General features: G+C 43.0%; 3 protein-coding genes across 4 annotated transcripts in view; 2 read left to right on the forward strand and 1 right to left on the reverse strand.

Moving 5' to 3' along the window:
• Window positions 1–4,483, forward strand: part of Kifap3 (kinesin associated protein 3) — a 139,248-nt gene extending 134,765 nt beyond the window's left edge. For both annotated transcript variants that reach the window (XM_021639423.2, XM_021639424.2), the window contains one exon: window positions 872–4,483. In XM_021639423.2, coding sequence (XP_021495098.1) covers window positions 872–980 — 109 coding nt within the window. In that variant the 3' untranslated portion in view covers window positions 981–4,483. The remainder of the gene's footprint in view (window positions 1–871) is intronic.
• Window positions 4,484–11,690: 7,207 nt separating this feature from the next.
• LOC132646545 (uncharacterized) lies at window positions 11,691–17,047 on the reverse strand. Its single transcript, XM_060365094.1, has 3 exons — window positions 16,981–17,047; window positions 15,864–16,453; window positions 11,691–14,310 (listed from the first exon to the last, which is right to left on the reverse strand). Exons 1-3 carry the CDS (start codon window positions 17,045–17,047, stop codon window positions 13,882–13,884), a joined length of 1,086 nt encoding a protein of 361 aa, XP_060221077.1. The 3' UTR covers window positions 11,691–13,881.
• The window catches only part of Scyl3 (SCY1 like pseudokinase 3), a 28,636-nt gene continuing 25,355 nt past the window's right edge, over window positions 15,975–19,255 (forward strand). Inside the window, exon 1 of the mRNA XM_021639420.2 lies at window positions 15,975–16,202. The gene's annotated coding sequence lies outside the window, so the exon portion shown is untranslated. The remainder of the gene's footprint in view (window positions 16,203–19,255) is intronic.

A 19,255-nucleotide genomic window follows, 5' to 3' on the forward strand; every position in this document is an offset into this window, starting at 1 on the left:
GCATTATAAATTATTTCCTTCTGTTTTAAATTGAGCTCACTAGCATTCGCTGCATGAGCTGTGCATGAGCATGTTGAAGCTGTCATATTTGCCTGGCAAATTAACATTTTGTCTTTTTCTTCAGTGTTGAATAATCTTTGCTAAGATGCTTTGTAGAACAGATTCTCTTTTAATAGCTTATTCATAGACAAAAGAATATTGTAAGTTCAGATTAGCCTATATCTGTGCTACAGGCTATCTGTGCAACCCTTGGGCTTCTGTTTGCATAGAATAAACCAGAGTTTAAAATCATCCTGATTTTACTAAAGAGGAAAAGATACACAGTTTGGCATACACAAACTCCGGCTGGTTTGTAGGCTGGGTGGAATTCTCTCTTGTTCTTTCAGGCTCATATGACTTGGATGTGTTGGGAGTTTGCTGCTAATGCTCAGACTGCATATTGTGTTAATAGGGGGTTAGTCTCTACCTCCGCAAGACAAAGAGACCTTGTAGCCATCAGCAAACTCTTGCCACTGCTACCACTGTTACCATTTCCCAGTGGAGTAGTGATGAGCATTGCTGGAATGGGAATTTTTCATATTCTTTCATAAGAGCCACATGTGTGAATAATTTGTTGAATCAAACTGTCTCAGTTGAGTCTTCTACTTTATTTAGAAATAGACCCTCCTAACAGGTTTCTGATTTTGGAAATAGACTGTCAGAAGTAGGTATTTTATTAAGTACATTTTAATGAGAATAGAAAATGTTAATATCTCTGAAAATCACGGTCAGGGAATCTTGGAAGTGTGACATTCTGGGGCCCTGACAATGACCCATCTGTGGGTGTGTGGTTAAAAACAGAGCAGCTCATCACTTGCCTTTTTCTTTCCAGCCTTGGAATGGATGGCTTTGGCCAACCAGTGGGAATCCTTGGACGTCCTGCTACCGCATATGGATTCCGCCCTGACGAACCTTACTACTACAGCTTTGGGTCTCGATAAAGTCAGCCCTCCCATATGTGCGCTCAGCTTATGAGACATCTGTACACTGTGGGTTAACTTTGAATCTTGACTTAATAATGCATGTTGTACTCCTGTGGGGCTGTGTTGCTTTTTTCTCCACGCTGTTATCTTCAGGTTAACTCTAACTCTCATGTCTTCTGTTAAACGCAATTGATGCTCCAGTGGTCACTTGTCCAGCCACCTCTTGAGGTGAATAATGTTTACCGTGAGATTGTTGCAGAACTACTAGCCTGGAAAAATACACACTACATTATGTACATTAAGTGACTAATTTCGGTTAAAAAGTGGTATACATGCAAAGAAATGAGCCAAAGGCATGTTTTCATATTTACTATGTTTCATAGGAACCACTCATGTACATGGGATACACATACTTTTTTTTTTTTTTGCTTTATCTTTCTACTTATAAACTCCTTAATATTTCGTGTGAGTTGTGCTACCTTTAAATTTTAAATGAACCTCAGCTTTTATTCCATGCTATGTCTGGAAGCTTCTTTCACAAAGTTACTAACTATCTGAGTTTTTTAACTGAGAGAGAGCATATGCTGTAAGTGATGCTATCCACTAGTATCCTCTACTGTAAGTCGGCTTCATGCCCTAGTAACTGTAGCAGAATCCCGGGACAACCTCCGGAAACGGAGCAGGGGCAACACTGGGCTTCTAAACCTCGCTTTCCTGAAATGTACAGTATCAACTGTGAACAAGCTAATTATTTTTTGCCTTACCTAAGAAAATTAAGGAAAGAACTCTTTCTCTCTTTGTTCACTTAAGATAGAAGTAGGTAGTGGGAACTGGAGAGTAGCATAGTGATTAATAATGAGTTTTGAAAATAATTCATTGATTTTAAAATATTAAAAATTTTACTTGAGAAACCAAGCAAGTGAAATAAATATAAGCATAGATTGTTTTTTTTTTTTTTTTTTTGATCGCCTCCTGCTGAAGGAAACACAAGGCTTCCGAACAACACAGATAAAAGGTAAGCTTCTGCCTTTAAGTTAGAATCCGTGACCCAACTATACTATTTCCATAATCCACATGCCTAGCACAAAGCGCTAGAGCTCAGAAGGCCCTTGGGACACTTCAGTCCATCTGCTCAAGAAACCAAACACTTAAAATTGTAAATATAACCAACAGATATGTTCTTACCTGATACATATAAGGTAGTGTATGATCTGGGAAGTTGTTTATGTTTGTGAATTCACAACCTAATTGATCGTTCTGAAAGCATGCAATTATTGTCTTTGTTTCCCTTTTATCCACAAACTATTAAAGTCAGAAAGGTTTGAATCAGTACTGTCCAACTCTTATTTTTACAATTAAAAAAAAAATCTGAGGTGAGAGCCAGTGAGATAGCTAGGTAAGTAAAGTCACTTGCTGTCAAGCCTGAAGATCTGGGTTCAAGTACCAGAACCCACATGGTTGAAGGAGAGAGCCAAATCCTGGAAGTCTGCCCTCTGACCTTCACCTACAGGCTATGGTAAATATTGTAAAACACAATATATGTAAAATATATATTTCTTTTTAAAAATGAGATGAGATACAGAATTACTTCCCCACATTTCTATAGTTAGTAAATTATATCACCTCTTTTTGTTTTTAATACAGCACTCCTTGTACAAATGCTTTCCTATTGTCTATCATGTACCCTGAGTCTAAGTATATCTAGGTGACATTAATAGAAAAATAGTGACGTTTACACACTGACTTAGAAGAACATTCCTGATAATTCATAACGTTTCTAAATATCTTATATATTTATATTGTTTTAGGACTTCACAGACTTAGAATTTGTAATCTTTCTACTCAGGCATGGGCAGTTTAGCATCCCTTGGTTATGAAAGTTTGCCCATGAGATTAATAATGAAGAATATCTAAATTCTTGTGTATGTCAGAGCACAAAAAGGGTCAGCACTCAGCACTTCTAGAAATGCCATTCATAATGTAAGTCATATCTTGCCCTCACTAGATTTTGATTACAAGTTACAGGCACACTTAATTTAATGACATATACTAGAAATTTTCTTAGGGTATAAAAATTAAAATTTCCACAAGCATCTTTTAAAAAGGAACTGGAGCTATAGCTGAGTGGCTCAGCACTCTCTTAGCATGTATGCAACCTGGGTTGTATCTGTAACACCTCAAATAAAATTATTAAATTTTAAATTAGCCTGGGGAAAAAAAAAACATAAAATACTTCAAAGAACAAACTGCCTTCAGTCTTAATAAGTGGCTAACAAGAACAGGGTCTGAACTATAGACTTGCTTGTTTTTCTTGCGGGATGGATGAATTCAGAACTCAAAAATAATTCTGGTGCAGTTGAAGGCCTCTCTGATGATGACTGGATAAGGCATTGCTCTGTTCTGACTGGTCCCATTCACTTTCCATAACAAAAGTATCACACTTCAAATAATGAAAAGTTAGCCAGAGGCTAAATGGACCCTAGGTCTGAAATCCTGTGATCATGATGTGCAGTTCTGTTACTGTTGTCAACATCATCATCACTAATCACTATTACACTGAAATAAGAATTCATACTGTAGTCCGGGATAGCCTGGAATTTACTAAGTAACAAGAGCGTTTCCCACACAGAGATCCTCTAGCCTCAACTTCTCGAGTGCTGTGATTGTAGGTGTGAGCCAGTAATCCTGGCTTCAGTGGATTCTTAAACCAGTTTTGTTCCTGGGGGAGGGTAGAAAGTGGAGATTGTATAATGTTCCAAACCAGCTGCTTGTATAAAACATGTCAGTTTCCTAGGACTGCAGTAAATGTTCACTAAACAACTGGCTGGTGTCAGACATTAGAACTAGGTTTTGTGGAAGCCACGTCTGTGGAAACTAACAGTCCAGAATCTCAGTACCAGCAGTGCCATGTTTTCTGTGACATTTGTAAGGTTTCTAGCTTCTGGTGTTTGCTGACAGGCACTGGCACCCCCTGTCTCATAGATGTAGCCTCCTACACCACGGCTGGCTTCTGCTTCTGTGTCTTTATGCCTTTTTCTCCCTGCATGTTTCTGTATCCAGTTGTCTCACACCAGGACAGCAATCATTGCATTAGGCCCACTCTAATAACCTCATTAACTTGATTACCTTTGTAAAGACTATTTCCAAATAAGATCACCTTTGGAGGTATTCCTGTCTAAGACTGCAACATATATTTGGGAAACATAGTTCAACCTACAACAACATGTATATGTGTAGTATGGAGATAAACTTACCCATTATTCCAAGGACTCTAAGATAGTAGAAAGTAGAAAGCACAAATTGTTTTTCTGGTTTTCCAAGAGACATAGAACAAAAGGACAAAGTTGGGTGGATGGGGAAGAAAGGTGGATCTTTTGCGGGGAGGGGTGGTCAACATGATCAAAATACACTGAGATTCTCAAAGAACTAAAAAATTTTGAAGACATATACAGAGGACAAAATAAAGAGAATTTTCTTATCAGAAACTATGAAAAAGAATAAACTGTCAACCTAGAATTTTATACCTCGTGTCATGTTTTTTCTGTGTTTCTGTTTGACTGGGCTAAGAAATGCACATATATCTGACAAAATACTATTTTTTCTGGGTGGGCCTAGGTGTGTTTCTGGAAGACTAGCACTTGAATCAGTAGATGGAATAGAGAAGGTGCACCCTCACCAGCATGGGCCCATCTTCCAGTGTGCTGATGGCTCACAAACAAGCAAAAGCAACATGAATTCTTTCTTCTATAGCTAGGGCCCCGTTGCTTCCAATTCCTGGGCATCTGAACACTGGGAGTTATACCAATGGCTTCCCTTCCCCCCACCTTCCCAAGTCATGGGCCTTTCAGCTCAAACTATACTCTGTAGATCACCGTGCTTCTTAGAACTTTGGACTCAGACTGAATTCCATCACCAGCTTTCCTGGTTATGTAGCTTGCAAGTAGAATATCCTGGCACTTCCATAATCTACCTAGTCTCATAAGCAGATTCCCAAGTTTCCTTGGAAATTATGTTGGGTTTCTCCCAAGATCCCTTTCAAATAGAGCCAGAAAAACAAAACAAAACAAAAAAAAAAAAAAAAAAAAAAAATAACTTTGAAAGCTGAAAATTAGAAAAAAAAATTCTTCTCTAACATAGTGAAACTGAACAGACATATCAGCTACCAATGCAGCATGCGCAACACTGGTAGGTGTGGCACAAGCTCACCTACACAATGCTTGAACAGAAGGATTCTGTCATGGACGTGACTCCCACCATTCTGGCTTTCCTTTCCGTAGTTCTTTGGTTCAGTTAGAGCCCCCATCTTCTCACACATCACTGACATCTTCCTGTGTGCCAGTGCTTTGATGACTCTTTCCAAACTAGTTGAGCGCTAATTTTTCTCACCACTTTGTTTCCATCTGCTTGATCGTCATACAGTCATTGAATTTGCTGCCACCCACCAGTCCCTTGGTTTCTTGTACCGTCTTCAGTGAAATCCAGAGCCAAGCACATTGTCTCAGTGAACTTGTTCCTTCTCTGAATGATTATGGCTATAAGGCAGAGCCTACTATTTAACCTCATTTTCAGGTAACGGGTGTCATTGCTACCCTTGACCCACAGGAGTCCTTTGTGTTCACACTGAAAATTGCATCAAATTTGTTTTCTTTCAGCAGAGGTTTCCCTTTGATCTGAGTTGACATAACCATCTCTTGGATTCCTAGGAAAGCGGTGTTTGTTTTGCTGTGTCATTGTGAGTCAAACAGCATGGCTCTTTCCTTAAAACACAACTGTTGTTTTCATTGCATCAGTACCTGGGCTACTCTCTAGACTGTTCAAGTTTTAATCTGTTCTCATGTACATCAGGGACTTCGTTGCCATGATGACAGGCACCACACCTCTGAGGCTTTCCAAATTAGAGAGGTCCAGCAGATAGAAAAGAGTGCTTTTCCATAGGCATAAACTTGTCTGTGACCCCAGGAATTTCTTACATCAAAATCCCACAGCTGGCTGTTGTATGTCTCCTTACCCAACAGGGATCACCACAATTGTAAGACATGGCTAACAACATTCTGTGGTAATGGGGTCAGCTATTTTCAATCGATCTTGTATCAGTCAGACTGGTATCAAAACCCGCAGGTTATTATACGATCAGCTCCTACACAGCTTGGAAACTGGTGAAGTCTACAAAGAGCTGCTTTTCCTTTGTTTTTAAGTTGCTATAGGCCACCTTGGTGAGCAGTTGGAAATGGAATAGGAAACAATTCCCTTCCAGAAAATCAAAGAGGACTTTGATTAGGGAACAAAGCTCCATGTTGAGTAAAGAGAACTAGTTACAGGTGTTCGTATCCCTAATGAACAGGAGTGCCCTTTGTGGGTATCTGGTCTAGTTTTCACTAGTGCGTGTTAAATTCTGGTGAGGAGTGAGGGCAGATAGTTTCTTGAAGCTGCTGGTGCTTGGATGCTGAGGAACCACACTAAAAGAGACCCTGCCAAAGCAGCCTCACTCCTGCCTGGATATGATTTTGATGACAGGAAGGTACACTAACAATCAGAGTCTGGGGCCTTAATAGCACCAGACTTTCAGAAAAAGGGGCAAGTTTTCCCTAAAGTGCCAACACTGTCGTTAGGACAGAAGGAGGTGTGTAACTGGCTGTTCTCATCGTTCATCTGTTTTGCCGATTGCATGAAGAACCTCATTTCTTCCTATAGTGGAGTAATATGTATCATGTGATATATGAGTCGTATTCTTCTCGTAAGTCTATCCACATTTTAGGCAGCCATAAAAGTTCTCAAAATTAGGAGAGCACGCAGAGAATTTCAGCCTCCAGGCCACAAGCCAGACTGGTTCCAAATGTTCTTCTCTACCCAGAGAAGTGAGTGACACTGTACATTTGCCACCAGAGGGCGCAGGGGAGCCTCCAGTGAAACTTAACTAAATTTACTCCTCAATGGTGGTTTGCTCTTCCATTTCAGTGGCTCCTTCTGAAAACTCCACTGGTACAATCATATTGTCATGTAATTCCTAATTACTTTCAACCTAAGTAAAAAGCAGTAGGATGTTTATCTGGAAATAGCACAGCATTGTAAGAGGAATGTGCATGTCAGGGTAAAATGTGTGCATAATGGAGCAAGGAAATGTTTTCACAAACAACCACAAGGAGGTCATCATATATACTTAGGAACAGTGATCCTTGGCCACAATGATAAGGCACGTATCCCAAGATTGAAGGGTCCATTGCTGGGCAGATGTCCTTGTAGACACATTTTTATATAGGATTGCAGTGACCTCTAGGAAAGCTTGTAGTAGAAGAATCTTTTTGGTAGTGTAGTCTTTATCAAGCATTCATTTAAGAACCCTTCCTTCCAAACCTCTCAACTTTCTTATGTTTATTTTGTGTTTTATTGGCTTTCGAGACAGGGTCTCACCATGCCATCCAGGCTGGCCTCAAATGTGCAATGGTTCCCCTGCCTCAGCCCTTGCATGCCAGAATGATGAGCACATGCCCCCACATCAGGCTTACTTACATTTTTGTTGTTGTGAAAGCCCCTGCATTTCCTCAGTACTATCCAGCTTGGGCTGACTTCCTGTTGCTAAAATGCCCTGTTTGTGTTCTTGAGGTACAGGTACAGTGGCTAGAGCACATTCCTGCTGGATTCCTTTAGATATTCTTTGCTCTTCTGTTTCTTGCAGAAGACAAGAAAGGCAAGCAAGGGCTTTTTCCACCTTTCTTTCTAACCAAATCCAAGAAGCAGCCGTCACGCCATATGTTTTGTTCTTCTGACGCAGGTGACTCCATGTTTGGCTATCCACACCACCATGTTCCAGTTCACTGGATTAGTGGATTCTTTACATAATGGCCTTTGTTACCAGGCAGGGGAGAAGGCAGCAATGTTTGGGGAAAGAAGGGAAAGAATTTTCAACACCTTTGAAGAAAATAGTTGGAAAATAAACTTTATTGCCAAAACTGAGAGCAAAATCTAATAAAACTATAAAATCTCTGGAATTTTCTTGTTTTCACATGTTTGCTGACCATTGCTGGTTCGGTATTCTACAGGTCAGGATGCCAGTAACCATCAAAGTTATTGGTTGTGCCTGGCTCTTATTTGCATCTCTGTTGAATAAAAACTCCAAAGTTAACCTCTAGAAATGAACAAGAGGCATAAGCAGTAGGAATTCCCATGTTTGATCAATTTATGAAGCGATCACACACAAGGGCCCTCAGTACAGTGATAACACTAAGAAAAAATTTTATATTGAAACTATGAGATGCTATTTATGGTAAAAAAATGTTTCCAAATCTGGAAACATTAAGAAAACCTGTAGTTTTTACACTTCATAAAAGAGATGTTAGAACTTGTGGGCAGTAGAAAAATGCAAAAGGAAACAGATTAAAAAGCTTTGGCAATGAAATTGACAAAGAGAAAAGGCTGTGATATTAGATAGCACAGGTTTTCACCAAAGAGAATAGTACCTACTGAACAAGAGTACAGTAGGAGGACATGAGAGACTTAGCCAAATAAATGTCAAAGGTTGGAGGTACAGCAGACTGAAGGAGGAGCTAGAACAAAGGTCCTAAGACAAATGTCCAGCTAGGCTGGAGGGAGACCCAGGAGGCTGGTGTGAGTAGACAGGGTGAGTGAAAGACTAAGAGATGAAGTCAGAAGAGGAAGTCCTAAATCACACACTCGCTGTTGTTCTTGGAGGCTAGAAGAGGGCATCAGATCCCCTAGGACTGGAATTACAGGTAAGCTACCTGATACAGGTGCTGGGACATGAACTTAGGTCCTGTGCAGAGCCAGCAAGAGCTCTTAACCAGTGAGCCATGTCTCTAGCTTCATGAGCCCAGGCTGCATCTTCAGCAGGCTTCCAGATAAAGTGCTGACCACCCATAAGGAGCAAATCAAAACCAGCATATGAAATACAGTCTTTAGTATTCATTCCTCACTGGTCTTAGTGAATGAGTCAAATCATTGACTTATTTGTTTTAGTTTAAGATGTAGGGCCACATTGTTAATTGTTGTAGTAATTAAAAATTAAGCATGTTGAGCTAAATATTGTTATTTATTATTAGCCCTAAGATTATCATGGAGGTATTATCTAACCTACTACCACAAATAATAAAACACATCTGTTAGATTTTATAATTGCCCTATTACCTTGGGCCAGGCAGATATTTCACCTACACTGTCTCAATAATCTCACCATTCACCTCCCAGCCCCAATCCATGCCATCCACCTTAATCCTCCTCATCTGGTCTCCCTTCCATCCATAATCCCATGGTACTTTCTTGTATTTTTCATCTGGGCAGTTTTCATGCCAATATTGGCGCCCTTGCACTCAGCCTACATGGGTGGTTTTGTTCTCCACACTAATGCATTGTGGCATCCTCCCTCCTTTATCAAGGTCTGTCTCCTTATTCTCCTGTCCTCTCCGATCCAGGAACCTTCACCATGCCTACCCCTTTCAGCCTGCCCAGGAATAGTCTGTTTAATCAACCAATCAGGTATGTCTTAGGCAGTTTACAAAACAAGGTGAGGTGTAACCAGATCTTTAGGGCACACATCAGCCCAGCCTCCAACAGTTAATCTAATCATTATGAGAATTAAAGGTCCAGCCAGTGCCAATAGCAGAGTAATTAGCCTGGGGAGGGCAGGGGGACACGAAGAGAACAGGGGCTGGTACCAATTATTTCTCTGAGCTTGGCAAGATTTTTTTTCTATTTATTCCTGAACAATTAGCCTAGAAACAACAGATTTTCCCTAAAGCCATACATAGTTTCTTTTAAAAGGCTAAGTCTTTTCAGTTTTGTAGGACCATTTCTGTAGGGGAATCTGTGAAAGCATCAGACAAGGCAAACCATTAGTACATGTCCACAAAGCAGTCTCAGAGGCCCAGCAATATTGTTATCATATGAATTACCCACAAGGCAGAATAGCAGAGGTGTATCAGAATAAAGGGGAACCGACTAGGTTAAAGGTTTTGGATACTAAACAAGTTTTAGCCCCTAGAAGTGATCTAATGTGAATCTGGGCTGTCTCCAGTCACACTGAGTTTTGTCAGTTAATGGGCTGGCAGTGGCTACTTCCTGTCCTTATATAGTACAGGGTGTGGGTGTTTGAGCATAACCAGGGACCCTTCCTGTGCCATAGAGTCTGCTTCCCCAGTTTTTTGTTTTGTTTTTCTGTTTCCCAAAGGCCAGAATCTTTTTAAATGAATTTTTAAGGAATCCTTATTTTTTTTTTTTTTTTTTTGAATCCTTAGTCTTACAAACCCACTTTTGCAATGGAAACTCCCTTGTTCCTGGCAATTAGGGGCCCAGCCACAGGGCATGCACAACATTGTATTAAACCCCGATATATTTCCTTTTTCCAGTACAACCACACACTAAAGTGGGCATCAGCAAGTAAAGGTCAAGATGGAATATAGTTGCTGGTTTGTAGTCATATTATCTAATACCTTCTCTGGAACTGTCTTCCTCGGATCCCAAGTCCAGACCTGAGGCCTGTGAGGGTTGGACCATAACCTTGTATTCATACCAAACACAAGTGTCAGGAGGAGGTAGCAGGGTGGACAGAGGAGAGGGTCCCAATTAGACCTTAATTTCAATGGGTCTATAGATAGTCCATTTGGCAACGGCATCTGTGACTTCCACTTTTTTGACCATAGGAGTGGAGAGAATCACCATGTAGAGGGTCCTTTCCAGGTTGGTTTCGGGGCCCCTTTGGCTACCTGCCTGACCCAGACAGCATCACTGGACTTGGAGAAAGGGGAAACTGGTCATGGACTCAGGAGCTGGGCTCTCAGTCTCTCAAATAGCCTTTATGGAGGACAGGTTGGGCCTGTAGTGACTTGAGAAAGTAATGGTTAGAGTTCTGCCAATTGCTGGTCTCTGGGCCTGGGAAGCTATAGGGGAGGTCTTTCAAACATAATCTCATAGGGGGTAAATCCCTCCCCATGGGGTACAGCAGGCCAAAGCAAAGCAAAGCAAAGAGCCTATCATCCTTTGCTGGACTCTAATGAATTTTGTTAAACTTTCCTAAATGTCCTGTTTATTTTTTTAACCTGTCCAAAACTCCGAGGTCTATATGCACAATGAAGTTTTCAATCTATCTCTAAAGGCTTATCTATTAATGCAAGGTTTGGGCTATGAGAGCTAGGTTACTGTTGGACACTGTTACCACGGGGACACCAAACCAGGGGCCAGTTCCTGGAGGAGCTCCTTAGCTACTCTTTGAGCAGTTTCAGTCCTGGTGAAGAATGCTTCTACCCACTCAGAAAATGTATCTTTCAGAATAGTAAGTACTTTTATTCTCCCCCAGCAGTCTGGATCTTGGTGAAGTCAGTTTTGTCCAGAGTTTGTGGGGGTGTTGGCCTCTCATCCGGACACCTTCCAGAGTAAAGGCTCTCTGTTTTGGATTCACTTGAGCGCAAACCTGGCATCTGTCTGAGACATCCCCAGTTAGGCTGTCCAGTCTAGGTGGAGCATACCTTGGTCTGAGCAACTCAGAAAGTTTTGTGTACCCCAGATGAGTAGCTTGGTGGAGGTCATTTACCAGAATCCTGCCAGTTATTTCTGGGAGAAGGATCTTTTCCTCTGGTGTCCTCCATCAATCTGGGTGTTAAGGCTGTCCATTTTTTCTTTTTCTCACTTATTTTATTCACTTTACTTCCTAGTAGTCCCTTCCCTCATCCCCTCCCAGCCCTACCCTCCCCCCACCCTTTCCTTAGAAAAGAGGAGCTCCCTTTCCCATACACCCCAGCTCATCAAGTTGCATCAGGACAGAGCATGTCCTCTTCCCTGTGGCCTGTCAAAGCAGTCCTGCCAGGGTAAAGTGAGCAGAAAGATAGCAAGTGGGTCTGTCCAGATGCAGTCCTCACGTCCCTTACTGGAGTACCTACTTGAAGTCTAAGCTGCTCATCTGCTACATCTTTGTAGGGAGCCTAGGTCCAGTTCATGCATAGGCCTTGGTTGATGTTTCAGTCTCAGAAAACCCCTAGATAACTGGCCCTAGATAATTGGCCCTGTTATTTTTCTTGTGAAGTTCCTGTCACTTCTGGGTCCTTTTTTTCTTTCCTCCCACTCTGAGTCCTTTTTTCTTTCCTCCCACTATTCCCCAAGACTCCCTATGCACTGAACAATGTTTGGCTGTGAGTCTCAGCATCTGTTTTGAAGCATTGCTGGGTAGAGCCTCTAAGGGGACAACTCTGATAGGCTCCTGTCTGCAAGCTTAGCAGAATATCATAGTGTCAGGGGTTGGCACTCTCCAATAGGGTGAGTCTTCGGTTGGGCCAGGCATTGGTTGGGCATTCCCTCAATCTTTGTTCTTTCTGCTCTATCTTTATCCCTGCACATCTTTTAGGCAAGGTAAATTTTGGGCTGAAGTTTTTGTGGGTGGGTTGGTGTTCCCTGCCCTTTACTAGAAGACTAGTCTAGTTAGAGGATGTCCTCTTCAGTCTCTATGATCTCTGCTACTAGGGGTTACTGCTTGAGTCCCCCTCATACAGTCTCAGGAGCCTATCCTGTCTTAGGTCTCCAGCTTGTCACAGAAATGTCCCCACCCTCAGTTTCTCTTTTCTCTACAAGCCTGTCCTCTCAGCCTTGCTCTCCTCAGGGCTAATATCCACCCTGTTAACTATCTGTGCCCTCTCTCCTACCTTTTCCTTCTCTTCAGCCATTACCTCTGTCTATTCTATCTCCCCTTCTGAGTGAGATTTATGCATCCTCCCCTGGGTCCTCATTACTTATCTTCTTTGGGTATGTGCCTCATAGTATGCTTATCCTGTACTATATAGCTAAAATCAACTTAAAAGTGAGTAGGTGTGTCTTAAAAAGACCAGGTGTGTCTTTCTGGGTATGGGTTTCCTCACTTAAGATGATCTTTTCTAGTTCCATCCATTTGCCTGCAAATTTCACGATTTCTTTGTTTTTAATGGCTGAGTAGTATTCCATTGTGTAAATTTGTTTCTTTATCCATTCTTCGGCTGAGGGACATCTAGGTTGTTTCTAGTTTCTGGCTATTATGAATAAAGCTGCTATAAACATAGTTGAGCAAGTACCCTTGTTGTATGGTGGAAAGTCTTTTAGGTATATACCCAGGAGAGGTATAGCTGGGTCTTAAGGTAAAATTATGTCTATCCATGGTGATTTGATAAGATCCATGGGGTTATTTAAATCTTTTTATATCTGCTGATGCTTACTTTGTGACCAAGTAGAGAGTCAATTTTGGAGAAGTTTCTGTAAGGTGCTGAGAGGGTATATTCTCTTTTGTTTGGTTGAAATGTTCTGTAGATATGTTAGGTTTAAATTTGTTTTTGTTGTGGAATGTCTTGTTTTCTCCCTCTATGGTGATTAAAAGATTTGCTGGGTATAGTAGTAGTGGCTGACATCTGTCGTCTCTTACTGTCTGTAAAATATCTGTCCAGGTCCTTCTGGCTTTTAGAGTTTCTGAGAAGTCAGGTGTAATTCTGATAGGTTATATGTGACTTGGCCTTTTTCCCTTGCAGCTTTTAATATTCCCTCTTTGTTCTGCACATTAAATGTTTTGATTATTATGTGATGGGGTGATTTTCCTTTCTGGCCCAGTCTATTTGGTGTTCTGTAAGCTTCTTGTATATTTATAGGCCTCTCTTTTTCAGGTTGGGGAAGCTTTCTTCTATGATTTTGGTAAAAATATTTTCTGGGCCTTGGAGCTAGGAGTCTTCTCCTTCTTCTATTCTTATTATTCTTAGGTTCACTCTTTTCATAGTGTCCCAGATCTCTTAGATGTTCTGTGTTGGGAGTTTTTAAGATTTAACATATTCTTTGACTGATATATCAATTTCTTCAATCTTATCGTCTACCCATTAGATTCTCTTTCGTCTCTTTTATTCTGTTGGTGATACTTGTGTCTGTAGTTCCTGTCCACTTCCCAAGGTTTGCCATCTCCAGGATTGTCTCAGATTGTGTTTTCTTTATTGTTTCTAGTTCCATTTTTAGGTCTCCCCCCCAATTTTAGGTCTTGAACAGTTTTATTCATTTCCTTCTCCTGTTTCATTGTAGTTTCCTGTATTTCTTTAAGGGATTTGTTCAATTCTTTCATCAGTTTGGATGTATTTTCCTGTGCTACCTTGAGAGCTTTATTTTCTTCCTTTAATGCTTCTATCATTTTCATAGCCTCAGATTTAAAATCTTTTTCTTGTTCTTCAGGTGTGATAGTATCTCCAGGGCTTGCTGTGATAGTACTGCTGGTTTCCGGTAATGCCACAAGTTTTGTTGCTTGTGTTCTTATGCAGGCCTCTAGCCAACTGGTTGTCTCTGCTGTTCGCCAGCCTGATAAAGGTCCCTCCACTGGGTTCACTGGCTGTGTCCCAGGTACACCAGGCAGCTAAAGAGAGAGCAGAAAGACCTCCAAGCTCAGAGCTGCTCGGGTACCCCACAGGCCTCCTCCAGATGAGAGACAGTGGGGCTTGGGTTGAGTGCCTAGCTCACCTCCACTGGCTTCATTGTCTCTGCTGGGCTCACTGTCTCGCTCCATTTTTTCTTTATCATGGACTCTCAGGCAGTACCAGGTCAGGTATGTCATCAGAATATGAACAGGCCCCACTTGCCTTGGGGCCGTTTGTTGGGCATCCAGGTCAGAAGCCCAGCAGTGGAGGTCAACAATTTGTAGGGGAAGCCAAATAGTCTCCAGGAGGGCCAAGATTTTTAAAAATCGTTTTTCCAGCAATAAGAAGCCCCTTTCTCTATGGACATACCATGAACATGCCCAGTACTAAAAACATACAAAAGACAGTCCATGCATATGGTGGTGGGCTTCTCTTTTCCCATCTGAGAGCCTGGGTCAGATCAATCATTTCTGCTCTCTGGGCCTGAGGTACCTGGCTTGGGCCCAGATCATTTTGATTAAAGTAACTATTGCAACTCCCATGTACCTGGTTTCATCTTTTATTTCAGATGAGCACCTGTGGCTTGTCACCAGGCAAGGGGGTAGTAGAACTGATGGTGGTAGATTTCTCAAACCTGGTTCAAGGGTAAGCCAAGAGTAGGACCTGGAACTGGGTCACTCAGTCATTAGCCAGCGTTCAGAGAAAGACCTCAACAATATTGTGGGGTGCTGTGAGTATAAGATCTTGACCCCGAGTTAGCTTGTTTGCTTTCTTTCATTAAAGTAGCAGTGGCTGCCACCGCTCTTTTGTGAGCCATCCTGTGGCTATGAGGATCAATCATTTCAACAGGTTTGTCACAGGCCTTACAAGCTTTGGGTTCAAACCCCTTTTGTCTTTGGTTTATTCTCAGTCCAGAGCAGGGACTCCTTTGTGCTGCTGTCTAGAGGCCCTGCTATTTTCACAAACCTATGACCAATGACCACCACACGCAAACGGGGTGATCATTTGTTCTCAGGCGGTTACACCAAAGATGAACAAGCGAGGAGAAGGAGAAGTCAGAAGATATTGGAGCTGGTAATAAGCATGTGTATGGCCATCGCCTTTCCCTCCTCGTCCTCTTTCCTCTCCTCCTTTCCTCCCCTACCCTCCATTCTCCTTTCCTCTCCTTTTCTTTCTTCCCCTCCCTTCCCCTCCTCTTCGGTCTTGAGGAGTGATATGCTTTCTAATTTTACTCCCACTGAATTACGATTCCAGGTTTTTCTATCTGAAACCTTAAGTCTTAAGCATGACTCATCATGGTTTCTGACAACTTCACTAGTAGTTTACAAAAAACAAAACAAAAAAACCCAAACACCTCACCAGGTAGCGCGGCCAATCAGGGCGGCCAGGACTTGCTACCGGGAAAGTTCTGGCTCAGCTTCAAACGCCTCTCCTTTTGCCCCGCCCCCTTTACTGGAGTACTTGTCTGACGCCAGAGGTGGCCATTTTGGATTCGGGCGGAAATGATCTCAAAAGTGGCCGGTTAAAAACCCAAACATTAGAACTAGGATACCTGTGCAGTCAGGCTGCAGAGGCGCGCAGGGAGGTCTCCCTGCAGCCAGAGAGGGCTCCTGGGAGCCGGCGTGAAGCGCGGGCTTCCCCGGCGCCCACACCTCAAGGCGACACGACCGGGGCACCACCTGCCCGGCCGCGGCGGCTCGGTTCCGGGTTCGCGCGCCTCGCGGGTGGCGTCAGAGGAACGGAAGGCTGGGCTGTCGACCCGTTTCCGGGTCCTTGTGCGGCCTGCGCCGGGTCCGCGGAGACTGTGGGCGGAGGGGCCGCGGCCTGACTGCGGGAGCCAGCCACGGGCGCGGAGGGAGCGGAGCCGCCAGCCTCCCCCCACCGCCCGCAGGTAACCGGCGGCGCAGCGGCCTGGGCGGCGGGGCGGGGAGGGTGGGGCGCGGGGTCCCCCCTCCCGGGACACCCTGGCGCGGCCAGTTGGGCGCCAGCTGCTTTGGCTTGTTGGGGTGCCCCTCCGCCTGGCGTCTCGAGTGAGCCCCGCCAGCCGCGGCGAGGCCGGTGGAGGGAGAAGATGCCCGGGCCTGGACGCCAGCGGGAAGGCCGCGCGGTGTAGAGTCCCAGACAGCTCCAGCACCCCCGGGGCTTCGTGCGTAAAATAAACATAACACACGTCTGCGGAGGTCGTTTCTGCTGAATTTGGGGATCACTCTTATTGCTGGTTTGAGGGACTGCTGTTTGTCCTGCGCTGAGGTCAGATGGAGGAGTGCTTTTAGTCCAGAGAGGCTACATGTTTTGCTTGTCAGCTAGCACAGTGAGGTTGAGTTCTTGACAGGGACTGTACCTGGCTGCAACAGATCAAAGCACGGGGCTGCTAGTAATGTTTGTCACCCAGCATCAAAGTGCCAATGAATAAATATCGTTAGAATTCTCGGGGCAAGTCTTCAGCTTTGGTACTTTAGAGCTAAGGGAATTAGAACCAAGAGACTATTAATTGCTGGGTGAAGAACAAAGGGGCACATATTTCTCTCAAGAGGACACGGAGTTTGTGGTTGAGAACGTAGGCAAGAATGGTCCCTTCGGAAGGTTCACCTGAAGCCAAAGAAAGAAAAAGGCTGGAGGAAAACAGGGAAATGGTTTTCTTTTTAAAGACAGTTATGATGTATATTCACATCCAAGACTGTTGACTCGACGTTTCATTGTAGCGAGCATCAGGGGCGTATTCTGTAAAATGTCCATGCTGTATTAGAATATCCTTTTCTCCCTTCGCGTGACTTTCAAAGCTACCTGGCACTATTTCACGTTTTCCTCCTTACTCCCCAAACCAAGGAAGAATATTTGGACCTCGGAGTGTTTTTGTATCTTGCATTTCAGCAAGTTCCTTTCCGTTCTAAGTTGTAAAAGTACTGTTTATGTCAGCCGCGTTCCTGCCTCTTAGGTACAGCTGTGGGAAGAATCGGAGCTACAGCTTTAGGGGGTTCTCAAATCCAGTCATCAGCACCCTTTCCCTACTGCATTGGGCATAGAACTCTGCACAAGATATTCCATTTTCTTCAGTAGAAATTGAGTCCTCTCCCTGTTCAATTGATTTTTCTCAGGGTCCTAGGCAGTACACTGCTGTGGAAAATGACTAGTTTTAACACCTTATATTTTTGTAAGTCTATAGGTATTATCATCTGTTTATGTATAACATTGAAGTAAAGGTTAGTTGATATTCTAAGACCCAATATTCCAACATGGGCATGCCCTACTACTGGAAATCTGTCAGTTAAATGTCCATTGCCCTTGCCTCTGCCAGCACAGCTCATGAATCTTGGTGACCATAGTATCTCTTCAGGACTAACTATGAAGCTAAATAGTGTGATTTTGGCCAAGAAGACTCTCATCTGCTTGTAGCTCTGTGTTACCTTTTTTGCTTGTTAACTTTGAAAAGTTTTATTTTGTAGTGAACCAAGAACGCAGCAGGCTAGCTTCACAGACTTTTCAAAATAACCCTTTCCTAACTCATGGCTATCTCATTGTTTTGTTTGGTTTTTTTTTTTTTTCACGCAGGGGTTCAAGTAGAAATGTGAGTTGGTTTCAGAGAGTGTAGGCTACAGACTCCAGAGGGTTAGTCAATGAGGCAGTGGAAAAACTGGATTTGAGACCAGCTGCTCATCCTACAGGCTTGAGACAGGTCCGGGGTGGAGGTGTGCTCCTGTAAACCAGCCGTTCTCCGGCCCATGCCTGTTGCTCTCCCACTAACCACTCACTTTTTTGGTGCCTGCCAAGTTTTTGCTCCCATGTAGCCTTCCTTTGCCATAGCCCCAGCTTCACCTCATGGAGCCTCCAGCTTCAGATGTGCTACTAGAGATAGAGAAAAACCTTGGCCTGTTCAAATTCGTAGAGGAGACGGTAATCCAGTCTGTCCCTTCATTCCATTCATGGATGCTCCAGATAGTTAGTCTGTGAGTTGACTGCTCTTTGGCCAGGAAGCACAAGGAAGGCCCTCACTGATCAGGCGCCGCTGCACCCCAGATGAGCAGAGCTTCTCCTCATTACCCTGCATGAAGTGCTTTCATCTGCTGTTCCAGTAAAATGTGTATATTTCTTGTAACCAAGGCTGTTGATTTTTTAGTATTGTTATTAATGTCACTTCATTTTTATATAGTATTTTTAATTTTTGAAATTGTACATAATTATATCTTCTCTTTTCCCTTTCCTCCTTTTAACCCTTCCCATGCACCCCCTCCCCTAGCACCCCTCTCCACAGATCTCTCAAATTCATGGTCTCTCTTTTTTTAACTGGGGTGTGTGTGACACAATACACTAAATACACACCTACCTGTAGTTCTTTGGCTAGGGTGGAGGTTGTGTGAAATCTCACCCGTTCATGTTAGCATGTCCCTAGGTGTCCTCTTTGTTTGGGTCCTATTTAGGCAGCTGTTTTAGTAAGACTGTATGAATAAAGTCGCTGTGACTTTCTGGAAGACAGTCTCACAGCAAACTTCCTGCTCCTCTGGCTTTTCCAAACCCTCTCTTTCTTCATGATCCCTGAGCCTGAGGTGCAGGAAATGTGTCGCAGGTGCGTCCCCCGGGACTTGGCAGTGCACAAGCCCCGTTATTCTTAGGAAAGAGAATTTGAGCTCACTGCATTTGAGCAGAATTCGCGTTTACCTTCATATATTCTTAGATCTTGAAAAACTATAATTTTCTGCAGCTTTTCACCTTCATCCTTTTTTTTTTGTTCCTCGTGTAGTAATATGATTGCATTGATGCACACTTTAACTCAATGTGGTAGGCATGTAGTTCAGCAGCATTACATAGAGAAATTATTCTGTGGCTCCTCAAGTGGAAGGAAAATCCAAGTCGAGGGATTTGTGTCACAATTACTGGATTTGTATCTATCCAAAGACTACTTTTTTTTTAATTTTTTTTTTTATTATTAGTTACACTTTATTCATTTTG

The sequence above is a fragment of the Meriones unguiculatus genome, chromosome 11, assembly GCF_030254825.1.
Source record: "Meriones unguiculatus strain TT.TT164.6M chromosome 11, Bangor_MerUng_6.1, whole genome shotgun sequence".
In the NCBI taxonomy this organism is placed as follows: domain Eukaryota; kingdom Metazoa; phylum Chordata; class Mammalia; order Rodentia; family Muridae; genus Meriones; species Meriones unguiculatus.

Excerpts from the sequence above, each read along its gene's own strand:
- LOC132646545 (XM_060365094.1), bottom strand. The coding sequence starts at position 17,047 with ATGGACATTTTACAGAATACGCCCCTGATGCTCGCTACAATGAAACGT. Across the intron at positions 16,454-16,980 it reads TCGAGTCAACAGTCTTGGAT|CCCCGGGGGTGCTGGAGCTG; the intron begins GTGAATATACAT and ends TTACGCACGAAG. Across the intron at positions 14,311-15,863 it reads TCTGCAGCCTGACTGCACAG|CTGCCTGGTGTACCTGGGAC; the intron begins GTATCCTAGTTC and ends CTCTCTCTTTAG.